The sequence below is a fragment of the Leptonychotes weddellii genome, chromosome 1 (assembly GCF_054177405.1).
Source record: "Leptonychotes weddellii isolate Sample4059 chromosome 1, ASM5417740v2, whole genome shotgun sequence".
In the NCBI taxonomy this organism is placed as follows: Eukaryota; Metazoa; Chordata; class Mammalia; order Carnivora; family Phocidae; genus Leptonychotes; species Leptonychotes weddellii.
Genome location: NC_138369.1, coordinates 41,905,049 through 41,929,092, shown reverse-complemented (window position 1 = coordinate 41,929,092; position 24,044 = coordinate 41,905,049). Strand labels below are relative to the sequence as shown.

The 24,044-nt window shown below is 37.5% G+C and overlaps 1 protein-coding gene across 1 annotated transcript in view; it reads right to left on the bottom strand.

Moving 5' to 3' along the window:
* The window catches only part of GRM7 (glutamate metabotropic receptor 7), a 755,739-nt gene that overhangs the window by 352,288 nt on the left and 379,407 nt on the right, over positions 1-24,044 (bottom strand). Inside the window, exon 3 of the mRNA XM_081820434.1 lies at positions 5,354-5,495. Coding sequence (XP_081676560.1) covers positions 5,354-5,495 — 142 coding nt within the window. The remainder of the gene's footprint in view (positions 1-5,353; positions 5,496-24,044) is intronic.

The window sequence follows — 24,044 nt, the reverse complement described above, 5'->3', positions numbered from 1 at the left end:
TACCAGTTCTCAGAAAGTAAGTAATCAATGGCAAAAAAAAAAAAAAAGTTATGTGACAGGATCTATACCCTGCATATATAAAGAGATTTTATAAACCACTAAGAAAAACTATCAAAGCAGCTTGAGGAAAATTGGCAAGAAACATCAAAAGTCAAAAGAAAAAAGGAGAAATATAAATAACCAGTAAGCTGGAGATACATATTCATACAGATTAGAAAGGAGGAAAATATAAATTAGGGGAAGATATCACATTTGCTTTTCATGTTGGCCAAAAGATTTGTTTTGGTTTGGTTTGGTTGTGGGGCAGGAGAAATGAATGCTCCCATTCACTGCTGGTGGTATGTATAATTTCTGGAAAGGAACATGTCAATCTAAATTAAGGGTCTAGAATTATTAAAATGAACAAGTATGTTATACTTGAAAATTTTATAGCCCATGTTCATAAATAACAAGAGCAACAAGGCAAGTAAAACAAAAGGAAAACTAATCATTCATAGTAAAGTTATTAAAATATATTTTTGAAATAAGAGGTAGATAATAGGTAACTGCATTTGTAGAACAGAGGAAGCTACAACTAAAGCTCTTTTGGTGGGTTATAGAAACAAAGCTCTTTGTTTCTCAAGACTTGGAGGTACTAAGTATCACATAGGTACATGGCCAGATAAAGGAGAATTGGTTGAAAGGTTGTATATATAAAAAGCAAAACCTCAGGTTTCCTTCTTTTTCTTCCAGGCAGAAAATGGAATGGCAATTTACTAATAAAATTTTAAGTAATAGGTTCTGATATTGTAAACATCCAAAAACCAGAAGGTTATGAGTGAGAGATGGTGAGTTAAACATGAGGGGGAGAAAGGTAAATTAAATTTACCACTAAGTATTGAAATGGTAAGACCCTCTAGGAAATCTACACTTCTGCTGACAGAATGCCAGAAGCTAAGGGAGTGTCACCCCAGGTAGACAATAGCTTTTCTGGAAAAACCTGGACCACCCTAGAAAAGAATTGCATATACTGACATAGAGAGACCCTCTAATGGAATGGAAACTTGGATGTCTGATCAGTCCACCAAAGGCCTGAAGTCTGAAGGGACAGGACAGGACACCGCTGCTTGCATCAAAGTGTTTTCAGTCATATTTTAATTTTTTTAATATGTGCATTTATTATTTTAATAAAATAAATGCAATCAATTATTTGTACCCTTGACCTAGAGATACAATTTCTACTAATCGATCCAAAGGAAATGACCAAATACGCTGTCAAAAACATACGCTCATTACTGCAGACAACCTCAATTCAGAGCAGCAGGAATCTGTCTGAACAAATGACAGTGAGGATGGATTGGAAAGCAATCAGAATATACTGAGTTAGATTTCCACAAGCGCTCGTTAAAAAGAAAAATCAATTTAAAAAACTGCAAAAGATTATTCAACTTGTATATAAGAGCTGCCTCGATGTTGCTTGTACGTGTGTATATACACACAGGTAGGAGTATAGGGCCATCTGAGAGCACACAAAAATAATGATAATACACAATGTATTGCTAACCTAATAATCCACCTAGAAGGCACTGCAGAGACTGAAGAGGTTACAAAGGTGGGCAGAAGCCAAATAAAACAGGGGAGAAAAGACAAAACTACATAAATCCAAAAAGTAGATGTTCACTTTAATATAAATGGAAAAGTGTGGGTTTATGGACTATGATAAATAAGATTAAACCATTTAAAAATATTTATGGCATCAAAAGTGACATGCGAATTACAAAAAGTGGAAGATAAAAAGCAGGAGATTCCTTTGGGGAAATCTATGAATGTCTGGAAAAAAATGCTGGCAAACATTAACCCAGAATTTTATGCTATCTCTGAGTATGGGGATTGCAAATTTTATAGGAAATTATTTAGCCTTTATTTTTTCTAGATAACCAGGGGACAAAGTAAACTTAACGGCTCCTTTCAATAAAGAATAGCAACAAAAAAAAACCTTTTCCCATTTCCAGTGGATATACAGTAGTTATGTATTATTTTTATAATCAGAATAAAGGGTTCCAGAAAAAGGATCCACTCTTGTCTAAAATCCAAATTATTAGTACCCATGACTTACTTTGCATTTATTTTAGCTTTAAAATCTAGATATTACTGACTCCTCACTGCCATTCTCTGACAAAGTATTTGAAGTTAATGTTCTAAGAAATCTCAAAATTTCCCATTTACAGTGTAAATCTTCTGAAAAAAGAAATAACATAACATCGTGAGTTAACAATACTTTTCAGACATCGGTGTATTTAAGATCATGTTTTGGAAGAAACTCACATATGCACTTAAATTTTATGACTGTGCGCAAGAACTAGTTCTGCTATCACTGCTATGAATCACAGCATACAACAATATTCAGCACACAAACAAACCCCAAAGCAAAAGAATGAGCATGGTTATTGAGCAGATTGCATGCATTTCTACATCCCAAATTAAAACCTGACATTACCTACATATTATAATGAATTAGTCACCAGAGCTATTGCACTAATTTTTATGTGACATGTACAGTGTATTTAGAAATAAACACAAAGAGGCGCCTGGGTGGCTCAGTCGTTAAGCGTCTGCCTTCGGCTCGGGTCATGATCCCAGGGTCCTGGGATCGAGCCCCACATCGGGCTCCCTGCTCAGCAGGAAGCCTGCTTCTCCCTCTCCCACTTCCCCTGCTTGTGTTCCCTCTCTCGCTGTGTCTCTCTCTGTCCTATAAATAAGTAAATAAAATCTTAAAAAAAAAAAGAAATAAACACAAAGCCACACCTTATCAATGTATTAAGCCAAAACAACAAACAAACCCCAAGAGTAATATTATGAAAACAAAATCTTTTAAACAACTATAACACAAACTGTAGAAGAAAAATGCCCTAAGAGCAACACTCGAGAATTTTTAAGGAGAGAAATAATACATTTAAGGGGTGACCAGAAACAGTTTCATGGAGAAGGGCATGTTCGAGATAGACTTTGAAAAACAGATAATTTCAATAAGTAGAGAAGGAGAGAAAAAACCACTATGAATAACGGCCATGAGGAAGAGCAATCAGGACTGTGGAGGACCAGCGCCATGTATTCTGGTGTGGAAGTGGGTGAGTGGGGGTGGGGTCTAAATGTCAAATTAGGAACACATTTTAAAGCACTGTGAAATCCAGACAGAGAAGTTGTATTTAAATTCTTATATAGAGTGCATTAGCATACTGACTTTACTCATTCATTTATTCGGCACTGTTCCTTGAGCATTTCTCTGTACTGAACACCGTGATGGGGACTGAGGATACGGAAAGAAGTCAAATGAGGCATCACCTCTGCCCCAGAGATGCTTATGGACTGGCGGAGAATGTGGACACTAATCAAATGATCAAGTGATGTAAAATAACATCAGTGACATCAACTATGAAGAATGTGCCAAAGCCGCATTGTGTAGAGACAGCTTCCCTCAGAAAGCCACACTAGAGATGGCACTGTTACGAGAAAGTGAGGAAGGAAAAGCCTTACAGGCGCATGCGAGAGAGAACACACAAAGTCCAGGGAATGAGGAAACACAAAACGTGAAGGAGCAGGGAATGAAATAAGATTAGAATGGTAGGACAAGGCTGGAGAACTACAAAAAGAGCTCAGAAAGGATTTTCATCTTACTGATGAGAGAACTGAGGCCTCAGAAGTTGGGAAGCAGGAAGGGGGTGACAGTGGGCAACTTCCCAAAGTGACACAGTGGTCATTAGCAAAACACCTCTTGTAGCTCAATGTCAGGTTTCATTCGCTTTCCATTGAATAGTCCTGCTACCCGTGATCAGGGCTGAATACTGGGAAAATGATGGATGGATTCAGGGGCAGCATTTAGGGTGCACATGGAGGGGAGAGACACAGAACTGCAAGGCTCGTGATGAGGACAGTGCAGTAATCCAAGCACGATGCAATAATGGCCTGGGCCCTTAAACTTTCTCTTAATAAAGGATACCCACCTTCAAATTAAGTGATATATTTTATCTAAGACAAAGACTGAATAACCCCATACAGCTCTTTCACATCACTGGACATATAAACCAGCACAGCCTCTTTGGAAAACAATAATCATATTGGGACACACCTTGTCCTGGAAACATCTTTTCCAGGAATTTATGTTAAAAACACATAAGATAAATATATAAAACAATATAATTGCATATTATTATATAATTGTGTTATATTAATATTATATATCCAACTCTCAAAATATGTTTATATTAATATGATATATTTGTATATTTATATTTGTGTGCACAGATTTGTGGAAAAGGAAGTTTACTACGGTGTTATTTATGATTGCAAAAGTCAGTAATCAAATGTCAATCAATAAGGGAGCATTTAGATAAATGACAGCATGGATGTAAAATGAAATTCTGCACAGCTATTAAAAAGACTGAAGAGATAGGTACTGACATTCATAGACATCCATGATAAAATAGCAAGTAAAGGCTAGCGGCGAAGAGAACAAGATGTACACACAGCATGCCACCATTGTGCAAAGAGATGCCGACTGTCTCTAGAAGAATATACAAGAAACAGGTCATTAGCCATTGCATCTAAAGAGGAGACCTTGTTAGCTAAGGGCAGGATGAATGGAACTTTTTTTTTATAACCTAGATTTTTTTAAATAGTTTTTAAAAAGCAGGTGTAATTACTGTTTATTTTAAGTAATAAATATTCTGGAACAAGGTGGTAGTGGGCTGAGAAGAAATCAGGGCACATTTCTGTCTTAGAAACACATTCTGGGCATGTTATGTTCTAGAAACAAAGGTTAACTCTACATGACTTGGCCAAGAATGCAAGAAGTGAGGAAAAATGGGAAGTGAAGATTCCAATCGGATTTTTGACTCCAAGGAGGATCAAGGTAGGAAAAGAGAGGAAGAAATGGCTTAGAGACATACTGGTAGACTGGCTTGGTTTGGAACATACTGAGTCTAAAGCAGTAGCAATACAGCCAGAATTATATGACATGTTTTTTCTTTTACATTAAGAGGAACCATTCTTTGGATAAAAGTCTGTTACATTTGGATATATCTTTAATAAAAGAACCTTTGAAAGGTCTAGTGGTTTTCTCTTTTTACAAGTAATTAAATACATTTATTTTGCTAATAGAGGAGGAAGACATGACATGAGGAGTTGCAACACACTGCTGCTCCCATGGTTCGCTATAACTACTCGTGTAGGGGAGAAAGCACGGACAGACTTGGCCACTATGTAATTACAGATTTGCTTCTGTGCTATCTTTTCCCCTTTCTCTGCCAGTATCCTGATCTTTCTGTCTCCTAAAGTTGCAGCATGCATATTAATGAATTTCACCAGTCATCCTTACTTTATATCCTCATCGTTGGCAAAAATCACGACGGCCCTGGAGTTGGGGGTGTCCAGGAGCTGTTTGATTATTCTATCAAAGTCAATGGTTCTGTCTTTGCGCTCTTGGGGGATTCTCACGGACTGCGCAATGCAGAGCCCACCTGTTTAAGAAAAGAAAGCAGAGTGTCAATAAAGTTCCCTCAGAGATACCAAAGGAACCAGGGTGAGTAGCTGGGGAGGAGGGAATTTTGAAGTCTGAGTGCACAGCACTTCCTTGGTGATATTGCTGAATGAGGAAGGCTTAAGACGTCATGCTAAGTCCTGACCTGTTGTTCATAACTTGGTGCACCTTCCATGACATTGCACAGCCTGATTTTCTTAGTACTGCACTTATAAATGGCTAATGATGCCCAGGAACACCAATGATATCGAACCTGGGGAGGTAGATTTAGGTTGACAAACTGGGTGGGGGAAGGTCTTTAAAATGAATGCAATATACCACAAGAAAACTGCAATCAATATACTTCAGTAAAAAATGTACTGAAACACCTAAAACTCAGGTTAATTTCTGTGGCTTTTCTGGTGTTTGCGTTCCCAGGACTTTTTTCACCTTCATATCCATCCCAACTTTTAAAGGTCAGAGCCAATGGAATAAATCTAAAAATAAAACAACAACAAGAACACCAATGACTGCAAATTATAGCAACAAACTTTTAGTGACCACATACTATGTGCCCAACCCTCAAATATGTGTTTTATGTATGTTATCCTATATATCCTAAAACTTTAAAAGGTAGTTAATAACATGTATTTTTGTTAGAAGTTAAGGGGATTAAATAGAAAAAATAGATTTGTTGACTCCAGATTTCTCAGAGCTATGATGATATTAATTGTCATTATGAATTTCAAGACAGGGAAACATGCAGCAGTTTACTAGGCAACTGATACACTCCTCACTACCCCACCTCTTGCTTAGTAGTAGTTCCTGGATCTAGTAGTTTATAAAACACACTTTAAGAAAGGCTGGTATAGGTGAAGGCCATCCAATGGGCAGAAGACCTAGAGGCCAAGACAAGAGGATAAACTTGTTCTTGTGCTGGGGAGATAGCTATTTTCAAGCTTACACCTCGAGCATGGACAGCTGCGTAAATGGTACTAGGCTTCCACAAACAGAAAAATATGAACTCTAATCCGAAGTTGAGCTTCATTACACTTTTATCGCAATCAGTGTTAGCTCTCTGTAAGTGGCTCTTAATTTTCAGTGTGCATAAAATCACTGATGGTCCTTTTTCAAAATGTAGAGTTTCAATAACACTATCAACCAACTTGACCTAATTGACATTTGTAGAACAATCCACAGGACAACAGAACAGTACACATTCTTTTCAAATGTAAATGGAACATTCATTAAGCCAGACCATACTCTGGACCATTAAAAAAAAAAAAAAAAGCAACAACAAATTTAAAAGCATAGAAATTGTACAAACTATGTCATCAGGCCTAACAGAATCAAACTAGAAATCAATAACACTTGGAAATTTTGAAAACACACTTCTATATAACCTGTGGGTCAAAGAGGAAGTGTCAAGGGAAATTCTAAAATATTTGAAACTAAAGGAAAATGAAGGTGGAACATACAAAATGTATAGATTATAACTAAAGTGGTGTTTAGCAGGAAATATGTAATCATCAAATGCTTATGTTAGAAAAGAGGAGACAGTCAAAATAGCAACCTAAGCCTCTATTTAAGAAATAAGCGGGAAAGAGAGCTAACTAACCACCCTCCCAAAAAAAGCAGAGAGACATAAGAAAAGAGCAAAAATCAATGAAACTGAAATCAGAAAAAATAAGAGAGAAAAATCAGTAAAATCAAAAGCTGCTTCTTTGAAAAGATTAATAAAATTGATAAATCTCTAGTCAAAACTGACCAAAAAGAAAGAAGTCACAAATTATCATGTCAGGAATAAGAGGGGCTAACCTTACTGATGGATCCTACCGATAGCAAAAGGTAGTAAGGGAACATTATAAATAATTTTATGCCAATAAATTTAGCAACTTAAAGGAAATGGATGAATCTCTTGAAAGATACAAACTATCCAAACTGAGGGCAGAGTAGATAATATTAATAGTTCCAAATATATAAAAGATACCAAATTCATACACACACACACACAAATACACACACATACTTCTAAAAAAAAAAAAGATCCAAGCTCACATGGTTTCACTGATAAATTCCACCAAACAGTTAAGGAAGAAATAAAACATGATCTTACTGCATCTCTTACTGAAAATCTCTTACTGAAAATAGAAAAGGAGAGAAAATAACTCATTTCATAAGGTTAGTATTACCCTAATACCCAAATCAGATGAAGATGTTATTTAAAAAAGGCCAATATCATTTATGGACATACTTATAAAACTCCTAAAAAATACTAACAAAATAAATCCAGCAATATATAAGAAATAGTAATACATCATACATAACCAAGTGGATTTCATCCAAGGAATGCAAAGCTGATTTGTTATTTGAAAATCAATCAATATAATTTATTTTTGTTTAAATTAACAAGAAAAACCATATGATCATCTTAATACATGTGGAAAAAGCACTAAACAAAATTCAATATACATTCATGATAAAAACTAGGATTAGATGAGAACTTTCTAAGCCTAATATAATAGGCATTTACAAAAAGCCTACAACAAGCATCACACTTAATAGTAAGAAATGACAAGGCAATTTTGTCCTCTCTTAAAACTGTTATTCAACATTGTACTGGATGTCCTTGTCAGAAGAATAAGGAACAAAAAAAGAAAAGAAACAATAGACAAACAGTTGGCAAAAGAAAAAATAAAATTGTCTCTATTTGCAGATGACATGATTGTGTAGAATCTTGTAGAATTAAAAGGTGAGTTAAGCAAAGTTTTGGGATATAGACTCAAAATACAAAGGTCAATGATATATCTACACATCAGCAATGAATAACTAGAATTTTAAATTAAAACAATGCCATTAACAATATCACAAAAAATGTGGTGCTTATGTATAAATCTAACAAAATATGAATAGGAGCTATATTCTGAAAACTATAAAATATGGCTGAAAGAAATTTTTAAAAATCATTTAAATAAACTCTCCCCAATTTCATCTACAGATTCAATGCAATCTCAATCAAAATCTCAGCAAGCTTTTTAAAATATACATCAATAGCTAATTCTAACATTTATACCGAAAATCAAAGGAATGAGAGCAGTCAAAACAACTGAAAAAGAGCAAAAAAATTGGTGAACTTGAACTATGTAAATTTAAGATTTACTATCGATCCCAAGCTGCAGTAATCAAGACACTGTGGGACTGGAAAAAGGATAGACATGTAGATCAATGGAACAGAAAAGAGGTCCGGAAATAGACCAACACAAATATAGTCAACTGATTGTTGGCAAAGGTGCAAAAGGCAATCAGTGGAGAAGGGATAGTCTTTTCAACAAATGATGCTGAAACAAAGGGATATTCATATATAGAAATAATCTTGGCATATACCTCATGCAGCATGTAAAAACTAACTTCAAATGAACTGATAGACCTAAGTCTAAAATATGAAACTGGGGCACCTGGGTGGCTCATTCATTAAGCATTGCCTTCGGCTCAGGTCATGATCCCAGGGTCCTGGGATCGAGCCCCGCCATCGGGCTCCCTGCTCCGTGGGACGCCTGCTTCTCCCTCTCCCACTCTCCCTGCTTGTGTTCCCTCTCTCGCTGTGTCTCTCTCTGTCAAAGAAATAAATAAAATCTTAAAAAAAAAATAAAATACAATATGAAACTAAAAACATTTAGAAGGGGACAAAGGGAAATCTGCCCATTGCCCAAAGGGAAATGGTCTTAGGTTTTGCAAAGAGTTTTTGGATATGAGATCAAAAGCCCAAACCATAAAGAAAAAAAAAAATTGATAAATCAAATTTTATGCAAGTTTAAAACTTTTGTTCTATGAAAGAGAGTATGAAGAAAATGAAAGCACAAGCCAGAGACTGGGAGATAATCATATGCCTAATAAAAGACTTGTATCTACAATTTATAAAGAACCACAACTCAGCAACAGAAGAAAAGAAAAATTGGGCAAAACATCCGAATAGACATACACAAAAAAATAGATGGCAAATAAGCATAGGAAAAAAAAACACAAATATATACTGCCACAACACCTATTAAAACAGCTTTAAAAAACAGCAATATCAAATTCTGGAGAAGATGCAGAGCAATAGGAATGTCTGTTCATTGCTGGAAGGAATGTACAATGGCAGGGCCACTGTGGAAACCAGTTTGGCATTCCCAAAATGTTAAATATAGAGATAACATAACAAGCAGCAGTCAGTTCCAATCCTACGTATTTATCCAGATGAATTGAAAGCTTGTGCTCACACAAATGTGCACACAAATGTTTATAGCAACTTTATTCATAATCACTAAAACTGGAAACAACTAAGACATCTGTCAACAGGTGAAGAGATAAACAAACTGGTACATGCATACAACTGAATCCTACTCAGCAACAAAAAGGACCTGCTGATTCATGGATGAACAGGAATACATTTTAAAAGCATTTTGTTAAATGAAAGAAGCCCAAACAAAAAGACTACATATTGTATAATTCTGTTCATATGACATTCTAGAGAAAGCAGAACTATAGGGGTGGAAAATAGATCCGTGGATGCCAAGAGTTGAGAAGAAGGGTTGAGTACAAAGGGACCCCACAAGGGAATTTGGGGGTAATGGAAATGTTCCATATGGTCCTGTGGTGGTAGATGAATGACTCCACAAAACCTTAAAAACAACACACCACAATAACTGGACTTACTACATGCAAAATTTAAAAAATGAACCAGGATGTCAGGGGACCCTAGAATGGAATGTGGACTGTGACAAATGAATCTAACTGTATTACTAATGTATGAAGAAATTCTACTGAAGGAGATGAGTAGAAAATAAGTCGACCTAAGTAACTTTTAAAAATTGTGTTTTGACTGGAAACTCTAAAGCTAGAGAGTAAAAGGAGTGAACATAAAATAGTACTCTGATTTGTATATTGTTCACAGGGATATGAGTTAGCAATTCTGGAACTGCCTTCCATGCTTGAGTTGAACAAAACAGTAAATAAATTGTAGATAATGGGAGCCAGGATTCTCACTGTTAAAGAATTTATGCACAAGCAGAAAAGTAAGGCTAGAATGAACCATGTGGTGCCAGAAAGCGTCCGAAGTATCCGTGTAAACTTACGTTTTAGAGGGATGCTTCTATATGGGTTACTACACACTGTCCACTGAGAGAGCCTAGAAGCAATGACATCCCAGAGCAACCAGCCCTCCTAGGACCCCAGTGGGTTTCGAAATACCATCTTTCAACAAAAAGATGGTTCTTTCTCTTTGAAGAAATGGCTGATTCTAAGGCCGGGGCAGGGCAGATACAAGATGAGCCTGCAGTAACAGGAAGTAAGAAGTACACAAAGGAAAGAAAAAGTTATGGGCACAACAGGACACAGGAGCCACCTAAAAGTGTTTCCAGTAAACAAAGCTAGAAAAATATGAACAATAAAATAAGTAACAATGATATTAAATGATTATCCAAAGAATACAATATATACCTATGAGCCCATATTGAAAAAAAAGGATTAAATAAATAGAAGGAATTAATTTTCTGTACAGAGCAATTCCAAATAATAAATGTATAAAGAATGAGAGAAATGCAATATCACCATGAGAACATGATAGTAATCATTGCTGCACATAAGAGCCACTGAGAGATGCTCAAGTTAGTGTGGGAAACTGTAAGGAGACACTGAACATTTATATAGCTTAAAAGTTATTTCCCCCCAAATATTTATTACTCTGGTGGTTTTAACATATGCCTACAACTTCTTTGATACCCTTCCTTTGAAGAGGTGGAGATTAATTCCTCTACGTCTGAGTTAAAGCCATACTTGGTGACTTGTTTCTAAAGAATATATAGGAAAGAAAAAGAGTAACTTAGGAGTAGAGAAACCTGGCAGACACTGGATCACTTTAAACCTGGCAGACACTGGATCACTTTAACTGGATCACTAAGTTAACAGCACTACTAATAAGTCATGTTGATTTCATGTCACCCCTGATATGATGTGATGATAAGGGCACCCCATTTGTGTTTGTCTTCTCCCAAATCCATAACCGTCATCTAGTCATGAGAAAATATCATAAAAATCCAAATTGAAGGGCATTCTGCAACACACCTGATGTGTGCTCTTCAAAACTGTGAAGGTCATGAAATAAAAGACTGAGAAACCGAAAACTGGACTGGATCCTGGGATAGAAAGACATTTGTGTAAAAACTAGCAGCATCAGAATAAAATCCGTACTTGAGGTAGTAGTATTTTTTTCCATTGTGATGTGTACGCTGGCTGTTTATTAATATTTGGGGTAACTTGGGAAGGGTATAGGGAAATTCTATCTTTGCAACTCCTCTGGGCTACAATTACTCTTAGGTTTATATATCTATGTATACATCTATCTACCTATCATCTACTTAGGTAATCTACCTAACTCCCCACATACCTGCCCAGGTCTTACCTCCAGTGAACACGTATTTAGTAAGTAGTAGAGCAGGCCCATATCTGGCCCCACTTCGAGAGATTCTCATTCAGTGGGTTTGGTAAAGCTTGTAAATTTGTGTTTCTAACAACTTCCAAGTGATTCTGGTGCTGCTGGTCTGGGGAGCAGGTTCTGAGAAGCACTGACCTGGGCTCTCCAAATTGGTTGTAGCCAGCTCAGGCAGAAGTAGCATACTTGGATACATATTCTAGTCAAACTTTTTAGAGAGCTCTTAGGAGGATAAGATAGGGAGAAGGAAGGAAGGGAGGGACCATTATGCTTTGTTATAAGGTTTACAATGATGCAGAGAGAGAACAACAGGAGAAGTATCTCTGGGACTGGGGACTACAGTCTCCATGCCATAATTCCTGCAACTCTGGAAAACATCACAGAGTATGGAGGAATGAAACCATCTGCAAACTGTCCTGGGGCTGCTAGGGAGAAGAAATGGCTACTTTACCCACCTTCTTGGCAGGAGAAGGGGAATAATTCTGGATGGAAACCCAGCTTCCCATCAGGATTCAATTACAGCTGAGTGATTAAGCAAATTAGAGCAAACTCCATTTGGCGACGTGATTAGTGGAGGGGCGGTCTGCACTCACAGATTTAGGGCCCACCCAGTGCACACTGGAGGAATCCATGCATGGAGCTTTGTGATTGCAGAAATGAGCTGCTTGCCCCCTCTCACAGAGAACTGCCCACAGGTGTGCAAAATCAAACTCAACAGAAGAGAGAAATTGGCTATTAACATGTTAATGCGAATGAACATCTTCATAAAGCTAAAATCTTAAAAAAGACAGAAGATTAGAAAACAAAGGATGAGAGATAAACAAGCTGTTTTGATCTTCTGTTCTTAGAAGGCTTGAGCGGTGCTTCCTGGAAAGATGGTCACTTCATTTGCTTCAGGTCTATAAGAGAATGTGGTAGGTTGAAAAATTTATGTATATTGTACATAGATAACTTTGCCTCAAGCATTCAATCCAAAGCATACCGTGCTAGAAATGTGTCATTGTGAGAAAGTAACACAAGTCTTCTCTCTATTCCAGCAAGGAATGGAATGGTCCACACAGATGCATGTACACGCCCACATACTTGAGGTGTCCTGATACCAGTTAGCTTATTTTTCAACAATGGGGGTTACTCACCACACTACATTCTCCTCTGACCTGTGACCATCTTTTCATTCTAAACTTGAATGCTAACTTTCTCTCTATGGTCTATGTTTCAGCTTAGACCTTCACAGTGGATTCAGCTTGCCTGCTGTTACATCTCTGATGTAATTTGGTCACCAAAGTATATGAGCAACCTATATCTAGAAAAATATTTGTTCAGGGCGCCTGGGTGGCTCAGATGGTTAAGCATCTGCTTTTGGCTCAGGTCATGATCCCAGGGTCCTGGGATCGAGTCCCGCATCGGGCTCCCTGCTCAGCAGGGAGCCTGCTTCTGCCTCTCTCTCTCTCTCTCCCTGTCTCTCATGAATAAATAAATAAAATCTAAAAAAAAAAAAAAAATTAAAAAAAAAAAGAAAAATATTTGTTCAACATCAAGAGCCTAAGAATCTCACTTTTGAGGGGCATTTCATATGCACACGAAAACTAACTGGAGTTTTATGGTGCAGGTTAGCATTGCAACTGCCAAATTAATTTTCACTTCTGTGGGGAGTAAACATATAGGAAAAATTGAACAGTTTCATCATAAATGGTGCAAATGAAGAGGCATGTCACAGACAGGATAACGCCATTCATGACATGTCAGCTTTATCTAAGAAAGCCCACTCTCAGTGGCTTGAGGGGGGATACAAGCCACTGAGGTAATGGAAAGAATTTCAAAGTCCCAGAAATCAATCTGCTTCTCAATCTGAAGCTGAAAACTGGTCAGTTTTCTGTCTGCCCATGATAGCTAGCAATCTGTAACAGCAAGAAGAACATCAGGAGTTAGACCACAAATGGTTTCCATTAAAAATACTTCTCTCTCTCAAATGAGAATGGATACTTTTCCATCTAATAAGCAGAAGCAATAGGAAATCATTTAACATTTGCAGCTCAACCTGTCAGAGGTTATATATGATACACTTCTACTTATGATTTGCTCTATTATTTCGACCTGCCAACTCAATTGAAAATATTTATTGAGACTCTTGTGTGAAAGGCTCCCTAGGATTTTTTAAAGGAATAATATATGAAAGCAGAAGGAGCCTGAGAAATAACCTCATCTAATTCCCCATTAAGAGGGGGGAAACTGAGGTCCAGAGTGTTCAGCAGTGATAACATTAATCATAGTTGAAGGATTGGAAACCACTGAATTCTATGTATCAGATACCATTCTAAGTGCTTTACATCACTGACAGAGTCCATGGTCATACAACCCTATGAGGCAGGTGTGCTAACATCCCCATTTAGACAGGAGGAAATGGAGGTATTCTGAAGTGAAGTAACTCACCCTAGATCATAAATTTAATGGCAGAGAAGTACCAGGATTTTCATCTTCCTATCCTTCATGCTAAGTCATAAAACAACGTTCTTGTCCAAAGCAAGAGGAGAGGAGGACAAATGTTATATAAGCAAAAAAAAAAAAAAGGGGGGGGGTGGATATCTTGTTACAGGAATCACCAAAGGCTCTATGGGAGAACTGTAGTCTCACATGGGTTGTTTCACATCTGGTGGGTGGAAGAGGGCATCAGTGGAAGAATATGTAATGAAGGGAAGAGAGAGATCAACTGGAAAGGTCATTTTGGATAAAACTGTCCAACTTTCCACTCCCCTTCTTTCTTTGCTGACAGATACCTGGTGCTAAGGGAAGTCAGCTGGCCATTCCCAGGCAACAACCCATCATTGATCACCATCAAAGGGGCCAATTCTGTTTTCAAATCTCCAGCCTCTTTTCCAAGTAGGAATGACCTTGTTACTCATGAAACAGACAGAACTTTTCTGGGGACAGTTCTGAAAAACTAAAACCGGGGCGGGGGGTGCTGTGGGGATAGATGGGATGAGAAAGAGAGAGAGACCCTGTGCTTCCTCCAGCATTCTGGATGTCATGTCTGGAGCATTTATTGTCCTTTTGGCATCAGTGGGACACACAAAAAATGATGAAAACCAACACGCTAAAAATGGTAAAACAGAAAGCTAGAACCAGAGTCCCTGAAGTCATGCATCCTTGAGCAGAAGAAATAGTGTAAGTAACCAATGACTTATGGACTTCCTGATATGTGAGAAAACAAACCACCTTTTTATTTAAATTGCCAGGAGTAGGTTTATGTTATGTGCAATTGAATACATTCCTACTTTATCCTTGCCTTCCAAGAATTCTCATCCTGATACAGAAGGAGGAGAAAATTCCTGAGAGTGAAAGAATTTCAAGGAAACATATCAAACAGAAGAGAGACCAGGGCTCACCATGACAGTAAAGAAGCTGGGGGAAAGGGACTGATTGGTACCTGCACAGATTTGTGGACAAAATAGTTGGGTAGGAGAGGGACACAAAGGGAAAGAGTAAGGAGTCCCATGGAAATTGGAAACAGTACCCAGGATTGGAGGAGGGTTGAGCAAAGATTTTGGTGATGGAGGCATATGTGGTAGAAGCCTGGGAGTTAGGACTTCAGGGTTCTTGTTTTGCTTAGCCACCAACTCTCTATTTAATCTTTGTTTCCCTATTTAATATTTGAGATATCTTTGTCCTTTTCAGGATTGAGAAGGGAGAGGAAGGAAAGAAGGAAGGCAGGAAACAAGGACAGATGAACACCCCAAGAAAATGCTCAGCTGCCAGAGTATAAAAAGCATTTTGGGAAGCATAAAGAGATGAACTTGCCTGCAGCAAACTAGGATAAAATGCAGTAGTTAGACGGTTGGGGTTCTATGGCGCAAGACTTTTTTTTTTTTTTTTAAAGATTTTATTTATTTATTTGACAGAGAGAGACACAGCGAGAGAGGGAACACAAGCAGGGGGAGGGGGAGAGGGAGAAGCAGGCTTCCCGCTAAGCAGGCAGCCCGATGCGGGCCTCGATCCCAGGACGCTGGGATCATGACCTGAGCCGAAGGCAGACACTTAACGACTGAGCCACCCAGGCGCCCCTGGCGCAAGACTTTTTAACAAGAAACTTGAGGCTTGGGCAAGAAATGTTCTGTTTATGCCCTGCCAGTGAGGAGAGAGCAGAACCTATGCACTACCCACACACACTAATTCGAGGTCATTCCACCACATCTTTCAGCCAAGCGATGTCGGACAGCAAGTCTCAGTTAAATATGTTCAGGAATTTCAGTGGCTTCCTTTTGACTGAGAAGAACTTGCATCTTACTTTGGGAGATATGGAGGCTTGAAGCAATCTTGAACAGAATCATATATATTCTAGCTGACTTGATCTTAGAACAACCCTCCCATTGTAAAGATGGTGAAAACGGTGAAGAAATGGGAAGTGACCAACCAACTTGGCACCAGAGCTGATGCTCTGCAATTAAGCCTTTTGATTCCTGATTTGATACTCTTCTGGCTGGTGATGTTACTCTGTGGGTTGCTTTTTGCCATTTTCATAGCCAAGCATTCATTCACTCTATTAAACAAAATATTTGCTAAGCATCTGCCACGTCTCAAGCACTCTCTTAGTTGCTGGTGATATAGAAATCAAAACAAAAGAATCCTCATTCACATGGGGATACAGACTAATAAGACAACTTTTCTTTCTAATTCTCTTTCAGAACCGAGCTGGCCTCTGAGAATGCTCTGAGTTTAGCTTACAACCAAAATCCCGATACGGAACATCAAGTTTTTCTCAACAGCTGGTGTCTTGGCAGGTCATGAGTGGCTTAATCGAGAAAGTGCTCTGATTCAGGAAGCCTTTAGAAGGCAAGCTGTTCCTTTCCCGGAACAAGAACTAAGAAATTGGCTGATTTTTTACAGTGACTGCTTTTCCCTGTGGCTTGAGCAGCCTCGGCAGTCGGAATCAATTGTCACTTGTCTCCAAGCAGCGACTCTGTAAGGATGCCCCACTACGCATTCCTGGTCAACTCGTGAGTCCAAAACATGACTGATATTTCTGAACTACTGTTTGCATTTATTCAGCTCTCACTTGGATGTGTGTGGTCAAAATGGAGCAATGGAACAGGCCAATTTTATGATTCATTTTAAATCTTGAAAATAAGGAGGTAATAGGATATCATATCTGTGTGGGAATCCATCCAGAGAATTCAAATTTAATGGGAATTTAGGGCAAGCATACACACACGCACACACACACACACACACACAAACTATTTCATATTCTTAGGACAGTGGTTCTAAAGATATGCTCTTAGCTTTGTGAATTCTTCAGTAATCTTTGTGTGTATTTCTTGCAGTACTATACTATAGTAATTAAAAAAATCATTTCTATACTATTATCTTCCATGAATAAATTAATAAGTGATTTCTGTAATTCTTCATTGGTCATTTCACTAATTGGTTATTGTCTTTTCCCCCAGAATGATCCTTTTTGTGGGTCCAAAGCTTTTTTAATTCATCCATTCTTATTTGAATACCACCAAGTACTACAAGACATAGAGATTGGTGGGAGTACTGATCACTTTTACAGATGAGGGGACAAGAGCTTGGAAATTAAGCCTATTTGCACAACACCATATAGCTAAATACACTACCAGGAAAAAAAACCTGAGAATTCCTGACCCTTACTTAATCCAGAGCTATTTCCCTACTTGCTCTCAGGAATTCTGATGAGATTTCCTCCACCTCTGGTCCCTTACTCTCTCCTCTATCACATCTCTCTCAATGAATCGATCAAATAGAAGAACTGGGTTGTGTGTAGCCCCCATGATCTTCTAGTCTATCAAACTCTCCTGAATAATAAGCATTTTTGTTAATTCTTTTATAATAGTGTCTCTTCATTTAATGAATCAGTGCTGATGTAGGAAAGACATTAGGGTTCGAAGCCGATGGCCAAGAAAGAATTCTTGAGATGTCTTTGGTGCAAAGAGGTGATTTTTTTTTTTTTTTTGAGCCACCCAGGCGCCCTGCAAAAAGGTGATTTTATTAAAGCACAGGGGACAGGACCCATGGGCACAGATAGCTGCACCGGGATCATGAGGAGTGGCCCATTATATACTTTCAAGTTGGGAGGGGGTTAGGGATAGCATTAAGTCTCTAAGGAATTTTGGAAGTAAGCTTTCCAGGACCCTGAGGGGGCTAGTATTGTTGGGAAAAAGTCATTTATTACCATCTAATAAAACCTTAGTTATGAGACCCTTCAGATGTATATCAGTGGTCCATATGCTTCGGGGATGACTGCCAACACATATCTTGGGGGCTTTAGAGATGAAGGAAATTTCTAAATGAATTTTTATATGTTAAAGTAGATTTACAGGGTCCTGAGGAGGGTGGGGGTCAGGCTAGGATTACCTTTTGCCCTTAGCAAAGTATCAACATCGAGGCAGTTGAGTCCCTAGAGGAATGTCACTCTGCTTGTTTCAAGGACCTAACAATGGGCTGTAGGTAGTAAGGAAATTAAATAATTTTTTCTTCTGTCTTTGTTTCCCACATCAAGTGCAAGATATTTTAACTCAACATCTTCAAACAAACCAATATATCTCTTTTGGTATATCCTTACAGGATTAAAAAAAAATGAGTCTTCATCCTGTCAATAGGAAAAGAATAATTTGTACTCAGATCTCTAGGCTTGTTCTTCATGGTTGATGAAATGTTTAAATACACATAATTCAACTTTGTAAAGAAATATAAAGAAAGCATTTCTTTTATGTGAGTAACCCCATCAATTTGGATAACAGTTTGCCACACTGGATGACAAAATTACAATTATATGATATGATTAGCTGTCATTAAAATAGTGACCTCTACATGCTAAATGATAAATTGAACTTTAAAAATTGTGCTATTTCTCACATCTTTTTCTGCAGCTCTGTTCCCTCTTCCCCTTAATGTCTCTGCTAAGATATATCAGTACTGCAGCAAACTGTTATTCTTTTAAGACCTGGAAGAGTACACTTATCAATAAAATACATTTTTAAAGAATTTGAGCATCTATCACTGTTAAATAATTCTTGTTACTTATTAATATTTATGTCCAAACCAAAGAAGTGGAAACATACCCAATCTGACATTTAATGACTTTAGAGATGTGTCACCCTCACGATTTTTCACAAAGCCCCGAAAAAATTATTTTCCCTCCTCACTGAAAAGTGTAGTATTTAAAGCTTTATGCCAGCTGACACTTCTTTAATCACAAGAGGTAGATGAAGATGCTGGTTAACAGCACAGTCTTCACTTATGTGACCAAAGCAGGTAGCTTTGTATAAATGCTTCCCAAGGCCCAGGAGATCAACTGAGCTATTGACAGTAAGGAGCAATGAGTTCGATGAGTTTTTCAAGGGTCTTGGATAGTAAGGCATTTGAAGTAGACTCCTTCAACTTTCAACTGGTCTGCCTTTGGAAAAGTCTTGTTCCCTTGCTTTATGTTTTCTTTAGAGAATTTCTACCAGAAGTCATACTACAAAATGGGCCATCAAGTTTGAAAATTCAATACTTTCTGAGTTCTTAGGTCACTTAAGAGTTTGAAGAATTTATCCCCCAGAAATGCTCATTTATCATTTGCAAATGAGATAAGAGCTTACTGACAGGTTTTTTCTGAAAATCGACCTTACTTGTCTCCTTCCACAACATCAACCATGCTGGCTCTAGAAAGTGTGTAAGTCCTCTATTTAGAAATAAGGAAACAGATTCCTCTACAATCATCTCCCAAGTGATTTACTCAAAGCCACACCTGATAAAGACAAGGTTCTATTCTGGGAAGGTGCTGTTAGTATTAAACGAAAATGACAAGTTTTTTTCCTCACCATATTTGCAAATATATTTGTCTTTTGTGACATAGTCATTTTTATTGTGATTTGATAATAGCAATGAAAATTTTTCCATTCTCAAACACAGAGCATATTCAAATAAAATCACACCTTTAATGACCTCAATATAAATTTGATCAACCATTTGCACGTCTTGAAAGAAGAGAAGGCATGTATGCAGATATCCTCAATCCTAAAAAGAGACAGGAATGATTAAATAAAACATGACCAGTTTTTAAGGCTTATGTTTTGGGTCACCAAAAAAAAAGGTATCATTTTCACCTTTGTCCATGCATATTCTCAAAGGGTGATTGAGATAGAGTAAATTAAATAAAAATTAACAAGAGGGTTATGTTCCATGCATGAAAATAGAACCAATGCTTTTGAAGAGCTGGGCCTATAAATTAACCGCTTCTGATAAACTGAGTTTCAGGCTGGTATGAGAGCAATGTCCATAAGAAAAGATGTTGTAGAATGAATATTTGTAGACATCACATGATTTCTACCCAGAGTGAGAAGTCTGCAATGGCATGATCCTCAGGATTATCAACTGGCCCAACAAATGCCAAATGACATCTTGAAATGTGATTACATAAAATACAGTCTAATAAACCAAATGTTAGATGTTTAGTGTAAAGTATTAAGAAAACACACGTAATCTTACAACAGTGACTATGGGTCTTAATTTAGGTTGAAACAAGCAGTCACCTTTGTGATTATGTGAGCTCTGAGCATTAAGCTAGCTCTGGCAAATTACCTTCCCTAGAGGGAAAGGTACACATTTTGTCTCATTCAAATATCTTAATTAGAGGTTAGGCTCAGATCTGGGTTGCTTACCTTTTTGACAATGTTGTGACTTAAAGGAACCAAAGGAACACACATCTAGAGGATATGCTATATTCACACATGGTGTGGATTCAACCAATGTTACCTGCAAAAGACGTCATATGGACTTAGGCTCCAAAGCTGTTATCCACACTAAAATCACCCACGGGCTTCAGGAATTACTTTAAGAGGTAAATGGGAAGAGGAAAAATCCATAAGGAAAGATGCTAGCTAGAAAGGTGGTCATATATAAAGAATCAATAATTCTTTTCCTCCCAGCCAAAGTTAGTGTTGGCTTACCAAGAGGGGATGGATAGCACACTGCAATCAAAAAAGGCAAAGTACTATCTGAAAGTAGAGGCATCTATAATTTCAGCAGGCCCTCGGATATATATCCAACCTAGTCTGGCCCTCTGGGATAGAGGAGTTTATATGGATACTGTGAGTATATGCACACTGTGTCACACAACATTTTATCCCCAGTTCTACTACCTGTATATTTTTTGGATCACCTCCCCTTAGAAATTACAGTGTTGTGCTCTTGAAAGGGAAAGCACGCTGATAAGCATGGAAGGTTTATGGTATATTAGACTCTATTTGGCATTCGTGTATAATCTTTATTCAGTAAGATGACATGAAAACACTACAGGTTGAAACCGAGATAAACCAAGATGGTATAGTGGGACTAGTCAGGCAATAAGATATGTGTCTGAGACACATAGTGTCTGTAGTGGGAATTTAAAAAAGAAACAACTAAAAGTCATCTGCTTTTTATTACAACCATATGGTAGCTATTCTAAAAAATGGCAGGTAAAAAAAATTACTTTTCTCCCCAAAATCTTTGGTGGATCTATGTCAGGAGTCAGCAAACTTTTTCTTAAAGGGCCAGATGGTAAATATTTTAGACTTTGCAAGCTGCAAGTTCTCTGTCATAGCTACTCAACTCTGTTGTAGCAGGAAAGCAGCCACCTTCCCTAGACAATACATTTTTAAAAATGGTCATTTAAAACAATATATTTATAAAAACAGGCAGCTGAACAAATTTGGCCTGAAGGTCAAAGCTTACTGAATTCTGGTCCAAGTTCTAAACAATTGCTATAGTTACTATTGACTTTTAGTTTTATATACGTGTGTGTATGTGTGTGTGTGTTCTAAATTCTAAATTACCACCATTTTTATGATGTATCCTTTAACAAACATTGTATTCAACATGTAAGTGAGCTCAGAGACTGAATTATGCATTGGCCTCTGACACGTGCAGATATAGTACACCCTCTCATTTCAAGAGTAGGTCATAACGCCTAGAAGTCATTCAAGCTCACGTCAGGCATAGTTCATCCCTCCAACTCCTACAGTACTGCATATTCTTGCATTTAAACAGTGCATTTGCAGTAATCAACGATAGCACAGTGATTGCAAAGATGAAGAAACAACACTGAATACTTCGATTCTGTTAATTGTTCTAAAGCAGTGGATTAGTGTCAATAATCAGCATCAGTCACCATTTTATCCAATTTTGCAGAAAAAGATGTTACAAAATATAATAGGCATTTAAGGTGAAGTTGTTGACAAAGAAGGGGAATTTTTTCCAAATGTGGAAACATTTGAAAAATCATTTCCAAAGAAATAAGGGCATGGATGCTATGACAATTTCTGAAATTTATAATGAAACAGGAATTTCATGAATTTTGGCCAAACTTATGTTTATCTTCAAGAATTTTCCAAATTGTGTATCTGTTGCTTCTTGTAAAAAAGAAATTTTTAAAATAAAATTAATTAAAAAATGTTCTTTGATCAACTCCGAACAAATATAGATTGACAAATCTGGCTAAGTTGTCCATTGAACATGCAATATGCAAAGATCAATTTCTACAAAGTAGTTGACAAATTTACAGAAGTCAAAGCCTACAAACAAAAACTGTGATATTGTTACTGCAACAGGCCAACCAATATGGAGGTATAATATTTTTCCCCTTTTTTTTTTAAAGATTTTATTTATTTGACAGAGACACAGCGAGAGAGGGAACACAAGCAGGGGGAGTGGGAGAGGTAGAAGCAGGCTTCCCACGAAGCAGGGAGCCCGATGCGGGTCTCGATCCCAGGACCCTGGGACCATGACCTGAGCCAAAGGCAGATGCTTAATGACTGAGCCACCCAGGCACCCCTATTTTTTCCCTTTTTAAAAAAGATTATGTATTGGGGCGCCTGAGTGGCTCAGTCATTAAGCGTCTGCCTTCGGCTCAGGTCATGATCCCAGGGTCCTGGGATCGAGTCCCGCATCGGGCTCCCTGCTTGGCAGGAAGCCTGCTTCTCCCTCTCCCGCTCCCCCTGCTTGTGTTCCTGCTCTTGCTATCTCTCTCTCTCTGTCAAATAAATAAATAAAATCTTAAAAATAAATAAATAAATAATAAAATAAAAAAGATTATGTATTTAAAATTTATCTCTTCCTAGTTTCCTACCCTGAATTTTTTTGTATATTTATTTATTTTTGTATAATTTTATTACTAACATGAACATACATATGAAATGCAATAAAATAAGATTTTTACCACTTGTGTTTTCCCCATTACTGCTATTATTTTTCATTTCATGATTATTATTGAAAATAACTGTCATGTAGAGAAAGAAGCTGCTAAAAAAATTATTTACTTTGAGAGTCAAACAGGTTAAGTATTCACCTGGTAAACAGTAGTTTTGTTTCATAAATGGAGGAAAAAGTGAGAAGGTGATTTGCCCAAGACCAGCCAGCAAGTAAATTAAGCCTTATTTCAAAACTAGGTTTAATTATATAACACAACTATCCCATTACCTCATAATAAACAGCATATAACAATGACCGTGGCTTAGAGTAAACCTGAGCTGGAAGATGAAAAGCTGCCGTAGGATTCTTAGCCAGTGCTCTCCTGAGAGTAGATTACATCTAGATTATAATAAAGAGGCAGAAGGGGTCAAAACTTTTAAATTCACCTGCTTCAACCTCCACCAAACTAGATCTCTCTATTCTAAGAGATGACATATTCCATCCTATTAATTATGTGAGGTAGTGCTGGTATTTTGGTAATATATCTATCTATATATTTGTTATTGTATCTGTTAATATATCCATATTGACTGTTAGCATTGGTTCTCTGCACTAGTGTGAAGATCCGAGAGACAGAGCACATGTACACACACAGACACACATACCATATACATATACCACACACATCACACATACATGCAGCACACACACACACGGCATACACAGCACATGCCTCAAACACACCACACATACACACGACCACATACCACACACATCATATGCCACACACGCCTCACTCCTGAAGCTAACCGCTCTGGTACTTTGGTAATCAGCATTTTGTAACTATGTGTATCTGTGATTACGAGTATTGTTATTTCGACTTAACTAATTAAACCTGGGGAAATTACT